Raw genomic sequence first — 11670 nt, 5'->3', positions numbered from 1 at the left:
TCTATGGGGAGGAACAACCTCATTATGTCCTGATACGTGTTCTCTGGGGTGGAACGACCTCAATGGTCCCAAAATTCTTTACTTTTACACCATTCGAATAAAAAATAAATAAAAAATAGCAGATCTACAAGCTCGAAAACGAGCTTCTTGTAGATCTGCTGTTTTTGATGCTGTAGTGATCAAAGTAGGGGTTAACCCTTTAAGACCTGAGGCCGATTCTACAAAATGTCTGCTGAATCTTCTGGTGTTTTCTCAAAACGTGTTTCTCTATCAGTGGTTCTCACACTTTTTCATGTCAAGGACCCCCAGAATTATATGTACCGTATTTGGCCGCGGACCCCCCCCCCCCCCCCATCTCAAAATATGTTGTTCCAGGGACCCCCCCCCAGAAGCAAAGATTTTAGCTCAAGCTCTTCTGCCCTCAATGACTAACGGGTACGTGGGTTGATTGGGTGGGTAATGTGTTGGGGGGTGTGTGTGTGTGTGAGCTCTACTGGCAAGCCAGAATTCTAGTGTGCAGAAACTCCACCATTTTCTTGGACTCTTGTAGTGGAATTCCATAGATAATACTCTGTAGGAAGTCCCACACAAGTTGACACTTTTTGGGGTACTCGATGTCAAAAATGTAGTAGGCCTTGAAGCAGACGTCGATGGCCTGAAGAAGTTTGTCCTGTTTCAAAGCCTGTCCATCTATAATTGCGAAGACCTGAGATGGTTGCTGAGAGTTGTTGCCAAGTGTCAGGACGTAGGGTTCAGTTTGGGAGTTCTTGGCTGCTTGGAGATACTCCACCATGTTGGTTCCAGGCTGAAAAACACAGAAAAGTGAGGGTGAGTGAGAAGGACAAAATGTCTACAAAGTATAGAAAAAGAAAAGTGTATAATTAAAAGAAAAACAAATAATAAAGGTGTCAAGGGTCCATTTGTTTTCATGTTACATTATAAGAGTTAACTTATTGTTAAACATATTCATTTAGCGTCTTATCACTCCTATGGTACACACATCAACACAGCATAGTATTGTGGACAAAATGGTATCCAACGATAACAAAATGTTCTTTAGTTTTGTCTCTGATAGGCTAAATCTTATCTACTGGTGGTCCATTGGTTGAGAAACAGTGAGAGATGTACTGTATAGACATAGAATGCATATAAAGCGTTAACTTATATCCCCCTCGCAGCACAACGGTGGTCCCTAGGTTTATTCTTAGTGAGGAGGGTGGTGGTGGTGGTCCCTGGCTCATAATCAGTTGAAAACCCCTGCCTTATTAGATAAACCGGGAGGTATATTAACAGAAGGAATAAGCTTGTCCTGTTATACCTGTATTTGTAAAGCAATATGTTAAACTAGCAAAGAGCAGTAGTTAGCCTATTTCAGAGACATTTTGACAAGAATTAATCAATGTTATTTTTTCGGGTGGGGTGAGGTCATATCTAGATGACTAGTCAACTATTTGTCAACTTTTTAGGATTACTCGTCGACTAGTGAAACGCTGTAGTTGTGAATGCCCTACTGTGTTCTTGTCCTCCTGCTGTGTGTTGTATATGCTTTGTAGATTACACACTCAATACTTACACAAACTCATTAATTATACAACAGGTATATGTTAATGTTAAAATAAAATGGAAAGTTTCCCTTTAGATGTGCTGGTGGACTTACAGGCTGATGATGGATGAAGGCCTTCTTGCACTCAGCAATGGTGTGGCGCACCGTCTTACTGCCACGGCCACGTCCAACTTTGTATGCGGTTGGGGGGAGCAAGGCTGGCAACTGCTGCAGGGCGAGATCCCCAATGTCATCTGCAGGAAGACATAGGTATCAATACGAGGTGGAACAGCATATCCTTTATTTTGTCATTCAATAGCCAACAAGAATGTAACCTATGCTGCTATGTGCAGCTGGTTAGTTTGTAGTTTAGTTATTCCCACCATTAGGCCAGAAGCTGGCCTAACCATGACAGTTTACAAATGGAAAATAATTGACCAGTTGGGGTCCATTTGTTTCCATTTGTAACACTGTCACAGTTACAGACTTAAGGGTAAATTTAGACCCCACTAAAGTAACCCAGAGAGTCCCTGGAATCCACTTTGAGTAACCCTGGTCTAGACGAGGCTATAGGAGGAAGGGGTGTGGCCACTGGTATTTGAAGGTGACACTACCTGAGAAGAGGAAAACCCCAGGGTACCTGAAAGTGTGTGCTGTGCGTGCCACACCCACACAGAGAGGCTGTCAACGTAGTTGTGGACTCTTGGTAGAAGAGGGACTGTCGACTGACAAAGAACCATTTAAATAATATTTTACCTAATGTTAATCCTTCGACCGGCAACTCTAACTTCCGCTCCAGTCGTGCGACCTGCAGGATCTTCTCCGCATAAACTGGGAGCCAGGTCTCGTACAGTTTGGGCGCAGCGTCCGCATGTAAGAGAAGGAAGTCCTGAGCGATCTATAAAATGGAAAACATTTGAAATCAAATTAAATGTGGCACACTACCAAAACATTATAAACAATGAATCATCACATATACAATATTCCCTCTTACCATGCCGTTAGTTGTCAGGTGAGGGTAGTGTTCCAGAATTTGACTGGTGGTCAGATCTCTGGTGTTGTCCTTTATCCACTTTGCCCTGTACACCGCCGTGTCCTGCATATAGGTCGCAACTTGGCATAATGGTTGAGAATTACTTCTCAACCACTCTTTCAGCTGTACTGCCCGCTCATCCGATATGGTACATTCTGTAAAAAGAACAAAATGCTGTCAGTCACTAAAAGATGGATGTTTTGCGTAATCAGTCATCCCTATCAGCAATATTGTGTGTTAAAATAGTTCTAAAACAACTATAAATGCTATTGTGTGGTGTCTGGTCATACAAGCTACTGTAGTTCCAAAATTCCTCACATTCACTAAGATCAGGCTCTACTCAGATTTTCTGTCTGCGACTGTGTTCCCTAAACGTGCGCATGTTACGTTTTGGGAAAACTTAAGCAAGCAAATGTGCCACATTGTTGGCTACTATTTTTCTGTTTAGTAATGACCTGGTATGACCGCTGTTCGAACAGGACCATCCTCGGGTGCTGGTTGGGGTGCTCGGCCATTCACCCTGAACGCTGACCTCAGCTTCTTTCTGACGTTTCGCAGCCTATCCTCCAGGTACCCACAGGCTGGACGCCGGTTCCGTGCTGGGGTGTACCATATGACCTGCCAAGAAATCAAAATGTTTGATGAATAGAGATTTGGCACATTTTTTTTTTACAGCGTGGCCTTGAATTAGAACAGGGTTTTTCTGCACATTTGTCTGTCCCAAGAGAAGGCCAATTATTGTCCCTGCTTCCAAGGGCATGACAGCAGTGGAAATCACACATCACAGTAGTTTTTCTGGAAGGAGTGAGCTGTATTGTGTCTGTTAAATGATTTAGCATTTTAAGCTCAATGTATGCTTCTCAACGGTCCGTTAGTGAGAACTGCAGACATACAGGCTGACCACATGTTGTGAGCTTGTAGACTTGTAGTTTTCAGTATCAGCGACACATCACAGCAGAGCATATATTGGGCTTAATACTAGGGGTGTCACCAAAATGAATAATACATTGAAAAGCAAAAAAATGGGGGAAAAAACTCACGCTGCCACTGCTTGATGAATCTTTCAAGCAGGGAAATGCCTGAATGATGCTAGCTGCCATGGCCTTTTTGGTCTCCGTCGTAGGACTGTAAAACAGAAATAGCACAACTATTCATCATATCAAGTAGTTCCAGTGCGTTGATTTCATGTAACTAATAAACCATTTTTAAAAGACAAATCACACCTGGTGTGTGGCTAAACTTCAGTCAGTCAGTTCTCCAAGTTTTTGAATGATTCGTGGGTAGTGAACCATGAAGTGTTGCTTTGGCCGTAAATGTAGATGAGGATATAGCTCCAGGAAGAGGGAGTGATGGTCTTCTATGATTTTGCCCAAGTACAGTGTTGCTGCCACTGTAATTGAAGGGGAAAAGATAAACTCCATGCAATGGAGTAGGAGGAGTAGAAGTTCCCAATGCTTGTTATCCATGGGGACAAGATCACCTATCATGATTGGTAGTAGCCTAATTAGGCACCACATTTGAGATGCTGACTGACGCATGGAGCCTTCAGGCTTTTTGAGATCATTCCTGCTTATGACAGAAGGCTTGTTAGACTTATCACTAAATCCATAGTCAAAGCTTGTGATTCTGTAATTCAGCTCTTGTAGTGTGAGATGCTTTTGGTCGATTAGTGAATTCAACAAAAGTTTGACTTCGATAGGCCCCACCCCCTCCAGTAAATCATGCATTATGTCCACTGACAGATTGTCTGACACATGATAAAAAGACAACATGTTCAAGACACTGCCCCTTTTCAGGCCTGTCTGGGACTTGTCGGCTGTAAGTAAATCTGCCTCATAACTATTGCGATCACGCAAAAGTCCAGGATCTTCAAGCGTCAGAGACTGTCTCTGTTCTCTATTTGCTTTGCAAAACCGACATGCATAATTGGCAACGAAGGATTCAACGTAGCCAAGAACACCATGGACGCCCAAATTGTCTCCAACTACTTGGAGCAATGTGAACTTGACAACACCTTGATAGTTGGGGGTATTAACAAGGATGCCATCCTGCTCTAAATCCATGATCTCTTTGACAATAGGGCGTAGGATTGCATCAATGGTATGGTGTGCTGCGTCATCAGATTTGTACACAGCTAAAAGGAACTGTGACTGCAAGGTAGATAGCAACTCTGGAGGCAAGCTCTTCAAAATGAAATAAAGAAGTCCCAACTTGTGAATCCCAGTTTTAGCACCAAGGGGATTTACTATCTCAACATCATCTTGGTAAATCACAATTGGGATTGAAACCTCGTTCCGAAATAAGGAATGCGTTTTACAGAACTCCCCATCAAAAACATCCTGAATTGCATCACCCTCCCTGCGCTGCCAATCCAGCATGGTCTGTAAAATCCCGGGAATTTCTAGAATCTTGGTCAAAAGGCTCTTTAACGGTATACGGTAAAATGAATCATGAACACCAACTTGCTGGACAATGCCAGTGGCAGAGGCCGTTGATTGAACATAGGTAACCCCTGACAATATCTCCTCAACTGGCTGAACAAAGTTTCCAGTTGTAGCAAAATATTTCATCTGTTTATAGTCGGACTGCATGCCTCTGAAAGGCTCAGCTAATTCTGAGAACTCCACCTCAAGCTCTTGTACCTCGTTGCTTTGATCAAGACCAAACGTACGAAATACAGACATGGTCTTTGATTGCAGTCGGCCGACAATATTGCCAATTAAATTGGAGGTATGCTGAACCACAAAGTTTAGGTTTGAGAATGTCATAGAAGATTTAGATCTAAGATGGGCTAAAAAGAGGGCCACTCGATTAGTAATGGACTCTGGCTCTAGTTCATCCCAATCCTCACCAACTTCCTCGTCTCCCTGTTCTGGCTCCATGTCAGCATTCAGCATTTCAACAGGTGGGGCTGGACCTACAGGTGGGGGCCGTGGGGCTGGGCCTTCAAGGGGGTCATCATTTCTATCCCCATGCTCCTTTTCCAAGTGTCTTCTGTAAGACCATATGTAACCAAATGTCCGACCACAACCACTTTCACTACACTGAAAATGTGTTGATACAGAGTTGACATGGTGTACAGACCGTAAATGCACGAGAAGACCCTTGATACCCCCTGAAATTAGATTTTGGCATTTGAAGCAAGTGTATGCCATCTTCCCGAAATAAACTATTGACTTACAAGTTCTCTAATTTTTTTTAGAAACTTCAGCCTAGGGCCTGCTCTCGGGATCAGCTGTTTGATGGTGGAATCATCTAACAGAAAGAAACTTTCCTGATCAATCCCCTCGTCTGAAAAAAAAGAGAAAAATACACATTATTTTTCCAACAGAAAAAAAATAGAGCTCATGGGTTTCATCTGCAGTCATCTACAGTACCTGCAATGATGAGGACCAACACAGATGATTTAAATGAATTAATTACTTCTACTGCAAATGATTACCCTCAGCAAAGCTAATCAGACACATTTCATCACCTGGTTTTGGTCCTCAACATGACAGGTTAGAGCAGTGGTTCTCAACCTGTGGGTCGGAACCCCCCACATATTGTGAAACTGTCGCGAGGCGTTGTGAGCCTGTAGATCGTCTATTTTCACAATATGTATCCGTGTAAAGGAGTCAAACAAATGGGGGGTCCACAATTCAAATATTATTTTGGGGGAGTCACAGCCTGAAAAGGTTGAGAACCACTGTGTTAGAGGAATACAGAAACCATGGCCATTAACTCAGCAGCCATGTTTGGTGCTGAGCAAACAGTTTGAATGACAACCAGCATCCTATTTCTGACTGACACAGATGTCATTAACCTTAATCAACCTGGGTTTATCTGCTGGTCAATTGTTGTCAGTTAATCAAATAGTATAGCACAGAAAATGCATATGCTCAATACAAATGTCAAGGTATATTACAAAAAGCAGTTGTCAACTCCATTACTGTGTGACAGCAATGTATGTGGATGGGAAACATATTGTACCTCTAAATATGTCGATCAGTTCTGGTAACTGCCACTCTGTCAGTTTTTCAAAGACAAAGTTGTCCATCGATCTGAAACAAACACAAAGGAAATACAATTGGTGTTATACCTGTTCAGATATCAACATAAAAGCAAAGCAAACTAGCAGCAGAATACTATGATCTGCTATGAATATGAACCAAATGGACCCTTACAGCTCTGTAACTCTCAGAGTGTACACATGGAAATCTAGAGACAGGTGAAGCAGGGACCCCTTAGCTGAGAGACAGATGAAGCAGGGACCCCTTAGCTGAGACAGATAAAGCAGGGACCCCTTAGCTGAGAGACAGGTGAAGCAGGGACCCCTTAGCTGAGACAGATAAAGCAGGGACCCCTTAGCTGAGAGACAGATGAAGCAGGGACCCCTTAGCTGAGACAGATAAAGCAGGGACCCCTTAGCTGAGAGACAGGTGAAGCAGGGACCCCTTAGCTGAGAGACAGATGAAGCAGGGACCCCTTAGCTGAGACAGATAAAGCAGGGACCCCTTAGCTGAGAGAGATGAAGCAGGGACCCCTTAGCTGAGACAGATAAAGCAGGGACCCCTTAGCTGAGAGAGATGAAGCAGGGACCCCTTAGCTGAGACAGATAAAGCAGGGACCCCTTAGCTGAGAGAGATGAAGCAGGGACCCCTTAGCTGAGACAGATAAAGCAGGGACCCCTTAGCTGAGAGAGATGAAGCAGGGACCCCTTAGCTGAGAGATGAAGCAGGGACCCCTTAGCTGAGACAGATAAAGCAGGGACCCCTTAGCTGAGACAGATAAAGCAGGTACCCCTTAGCTGAGAGAGATGAAGCAGGGACCCCTTAGCTGAGAGATGAAGCAGGGACCCCTTAGCTGAGAGACAGATGAATTTCACATCATGTGCCTCTCACAGTATTTAGCTGCCCATGCAATTGCCTATTCAAATGAGCGTCATTCAGTAATTTTAGTGCAATACCAGCAATAATAAACTGTTTTTACAGCTTTAGTAAATGTTATGTTCCATGGTTCAACCACAATTCCCACAATAATGTAAACACCATCCTAATACAATGAAATTAAATACAATAATGTCTCAAATTAAATAATATAACGGGGTAGACTAGAATGGTGACACAGTAAAGCAGGGGTCTTCAACAGGGGGTCCTCAGAGTTACTACAGGGGGTCCGCCAAATCTTTGTGTGATAAGATTTTTTTTTTTTTTACATTAACCACTTGAACTCTAGCATCACTTTTCTGAGGAGAACTTTAGCCAAAAATAGCAGATCTACAAGCTCACAACGCCTTGTGAGCTTGTAGATCTGCTATTTTTTGGCAAAGAGGTATAGGTGTAGAGGGAAAAAAGAGTAAAAAGAGTAATCTGAAACACAATTTTATATAGAGGGGGTCCCTGCTTCATCTCTTTCTCAGCTAGGGGGTCCTTGGCCTGAAAACGTTAAAACTAAACAAAATGCTGCTGTCAAAATCAACACTAGTTTCAAAGAAAGAAAAAAACACATCTGATTCTTTCTATTCTGTACAGGCAATTATTTTTCATGTACTGTGGGGGGGGTCCCCTCGTGATTTTGAAGGGGTCCCCAGATGACAGTGAAGTAATAATGTAAGGACTTATCAAAAGTAATCAACTATATACTAGAAAACAGTCGAAATGATCAAAAAATAAAAGGGGCACAAATTGTGAAAATAGCAGATCTACAGGCTTTTGTACAGAAGTCACATAGACAAGCCACACCCAACAAACTACAATACCACATTTCAGTAGCCAGATTTTGTAGGCACATTGAGAACAATGTGTTCAGCACGCGATATATAGTCTACACGTCAATGAATATATCAAGCAACTAGGCTATGCCTTTGTTTACAAGTGCCCACAGCTAGTTAGCTGTGTAGCCATGGCCTGTCACTTTCAGCAGACTGTGCATGCTTGAACGGCAACGTGATGTGTTTATAATAGAAATTAGAGATCAGACCAGAGTTCAGAATGTATAAAAGAGCCAATTGCACTCGCGCCAAACATTTGAGTCAGTTAGTTAGCTTAGCCGCTTAGCAGCATGGGCTGTCCAGCAGCACATTCCAGTTCCTCTGCATGCTTAACACGACGTCAATGCATGCTAGGAAAGGTTGAGACAATAATACAGTGCAAAACAAAACACTATTTTACCTTGAATGGAGTTCTTCTTTCGTGCCGTTGTTTGTAAATGGTAAGAATTGGGACGCACCATGCACGTTGTGGCTCTCTGCAGAATCTCTCTGTGTGACGCTGGGCGCGCGCGGAAGCAGGAAGTGGAGGAGGACTGGGGGGAGGCGGGGTATGGAGGATTTTGACCGGATAGGGAGGACGGATTCCAGACTTTTAGGATTCTGAATGTTTAATTTATAAATAATTATAATAGTAAAGAAACATTCCTTGATCCATTAATTATATTATTTACTCCACTTCACTCTCAGGATGTTTTAGCCTATTAAAAGTGGTGATACCACAGTATTATTTTAATGCACATAAGAGATGTAGTTTAAAATATAATATAAATAAATAATATACTCCCCTCAAAGAAAACATGACTTTTAGATTGTATTATGCAAATGTTTTTATTCGTACTGTACCACTTTGATGTATGTTTCAAATGTAAAGTATTATAATGTAAAATAAATAAAATGTATTATTGTTGCTGTTGTTGTTGATGATAGACAAATATGCATACTAAAACAACATTTGTTTAAGCTGATTTTATGAATATGCCGAAAATTCATGTAAATTGGTCAATGTGGAGAATCACGTCTCCAGGGTAACGTGGGCACTTGCAACTGGGCCCAGCTTACAGTACAGTATTGTATCATACATTACAGTACAGTACAGTAAAGTACAGTAGCATGCATTACAGTACAGTAACATACAGTACAGTACAGTACAGTGCAGTGCAGTGCAGTACAGTACAGTACAGTACAGTACAGTACAGTACAGTACAGTACAGTACAGTACAGTACAGTACAGCAGTACAGTACATAATTAAAGCTGCTCAGTTCACACAGGTGTGATTTTTAGAGTGAACTTGTGAGCCAACACAGTCTCATTCCCAAGAAGTCACATGTTGACATTTTGTGCAGAACCCCTTCCAGTCACATGGTCAAATTACATTTCAATTAAACGTGCGGCGTCGAGCACATTTTCTGGAACTAATCGCTCCAGATATTTTTTTAAAATCTGAAACTTCACTCAATCCATATTGAGAGTAAGCCGGATTTAATGGCACCGGGCCTGATTTTTTAGGACACTGATAAAGGTCAAAGGTCAGCAAAAAGACTGCCAAGCTGACCTTTGCCTAAATCTTTCTCTCTCAATAACTCGACAACGATAAGGACTTGGGGTCTAATTTCGAGATATGTTGTTCAGTTTTTTGAGACGAACAAGTGGATATCTTGTTTGTCCTGGTACGACACTTTTCAAAACTTCAGCTCTTCCTTCAGGATGGTGTTAGGTTGTATACCTCTATGTACCTTCCAAGAGTGGAGGAAGCCAACTTAGGAGTGTTGTACCGGGACAAACAAGATATCCCCTTGTTCGTCTCAAAAAACTGAACAACATATCCCGAAATCGGAATCCAACTCCTTATCGTTTCCGAGTTATTAAGCGAGATAGCGAACCTGTAACCCTAATCAATTAAGAGAACCGTATGTCCGTGTGGGAGGAAACTTATATTGGTGTTTTCAGCGCAACAAGCTGATCGAGAATCTGGTCTCGGTTTTGCTCTACGACCTCGGCAACCCTAACCCGTGTTTTGGCGGCTAAGGTTAGTGTTGGAGAACGGTACGTCTGTGTGTGAGGAGAGTTATATTGACGCGTTCAGGGCGACGCGCTGATCAATAATCTGGTTTTTGATTTGGTTTTCGACCCTTACTTTTCCCTGTAGATACATATTTATGATTATCTCAAAGACGATTTGACAAAACTTTACAATTCTGACATATGTCAGTCTACCCACCGATACGAATCGGTCAGTACCAGGCCCGAACCGGTGGCATGCACGGTCCGCGCGTGATCTTAAAAAAGCAAATGAAAATATAGAGCAGGCTTCGATTTGAGGCCTTCTGCACCAAGTGAGACTTCATGAGGTCACCGGTTCAAGTCCGGGATGGTGCTGTTGTTATTATCTATGCTGCTGCATTGTCTGAAGGAAGCCAAACCAAAATAAGTTTTACTCTTATGTACCTGTACACAAGATGTAACAATAAAGTACAACCTTGAGGCTTGACAAGAGACAAGACTATTAATCTACCACCAGTCACCAGTATGGCTACATACACACATATTATGAACACATTGAACACTGAATAAAAACGGTACTCCATCCGCAAAGTAGCCGACTTAAGCCAATAAAACAAAGTAAGCAAAGCTCACTTGTGAGCTTGTCGTAGCAGAGTAAAAAAGTGAGTGAAATTAGTTTTTGTGCATTATTAATTATTATAATATTATATAAAATGATTATCTCCATAATATTATGAGCCTCTGTAATTAAGTACACAAGATAAGTGATCATTTAACCCACTGAAGTCTGCAGAGTACACACACAATCAAGAAGGCAAAACATACAATTAAATTGAAAAGTAAGCATTATCCCAGACTTAAACCGGCTAGTCCAAGAAGTTATATATTGTAGTCCTGGAACAATACCACTAGGCCACCACAACACTGGAGTGGATTGAAGGGAAGTCATACTCGTCCAGTCATTTGCTCAAATATACAAAAAAAAATAGATAGTTATATTGATAGATACATTCCGTGCGTATTGTACTAGTTCTGCACAAAATGTCAACATGTGACTTCTTGGGAATGAGACTGTTGTGTAAGCAGAAGTGGAATCAAAAAGACTTAACTTGAGTGGGCTCACTGAGGAATTTGACTGAACATAGGATTTTAATTATGTCAACTTCCATGTAGTTGAGACGTTATCAATTAATTATTTCAAGTTAAAACAACTTTTCGCACAAACCTTTGTTGTATTGAAAAGGAAAAAATAGTTTTGATAACAAGCCAGCATCATCTGGTTTTGCAGTGCACAAATAACCCACAATGGTCTTAAAACAACCCATAGTGAGTACTTGGGT

At 41.9% G+C, this 11670-nt stretch overlaps 1 protein-coding gene across 2 annotated transcripts; it reads right to left on the bottom strand.

Moving 5' to 3' along the window:
• Window positions 1-418: 418 nt before the first annotated feature.
• On the bottom strand, window positions 419-8819 carry LOC308074029 (uncharacterized protein). Of its 2 annotated transcripts, none has more exons than XM_080413367.1 (8): window positions 8729-8819; window positions 6549-6619; window positions 3617-3701; window positions 3032-3194; window positions 2538-2731; window positions 2300-2441; window positions 1658-1797; window positions 419-805 (listed from the first exon to the last, which is right to left on the bottom strand). In XM_080413367.1, the coding sequence occupies exons 3-8, from the start codon at window positions 3674-3676 to the stop codon at window positions 491-493; spliced, it is 1014 nt and encodes a 337-aa protein (XP_080269493.1). In that variant the 5' UTR covers window positions 3677-3701; window positions 6549-6619; window positions 8729-8819; the 3' UTR covers window positions 419-490. The 2 variants fall into 2 exon arrangements, with proteins under 2 accessions (XP_080269493.1, XP_080269492.1); XM_080413366.1 differs by lacking the exon at window positions 8729-8819 and adding an exon at window positions 5758-5867 and having other exon boundaries at window positions 6549-6845.
• Window positions 8820-11670: the final 2851 nt, after the last annotated feature.

Source organism: Gymnoscopelus braueri (assembly GCF_963280865.1).
Source record: "Gymnoscopelus braueri genome assembly, chromosome: 19".
In the NCBI taxonomy this organism is placed as follows: Eukaryota; Metazoa; Chordata; class Actinopteri; order Myctophiformes; family Myctophidae; genus Gymnoscopelus; species Gymnoscopelus braueri.
The sequence above is the reverse complement of the archived record's forward strand: the minus strand, read 5'-3'. Positions and strand labels throughout refer to the sequence as shown.

What these genes read in the sequence shown, in the direction of transcription:
- LOC308074029 (XM_080413367.1), bottom strand. Translation starts at nt 3,676, where the DNA reads ATGGCAGCTAGCATCATTCAGGCATTTCCCTGCTTGAAAGATTCATCA. An exon ending in GGTCGAAGGATTAACATTAG is followed by an intron (nt 1,798 to 2,299) that starts GTAAAATATTAT and finishes GTCTTCCTGCAG; the next exon opens with ATGACATTGGGGATCTCGCC. An exon ending in CCTTCATCCATCATCAGCCT is followed by an intron (nt 806 to 1,657) that starts GTAAGTCCACCA and finishes TGTGTTTTTCAG; the next exon opens with CCTGGAACCAACATGGTGGA.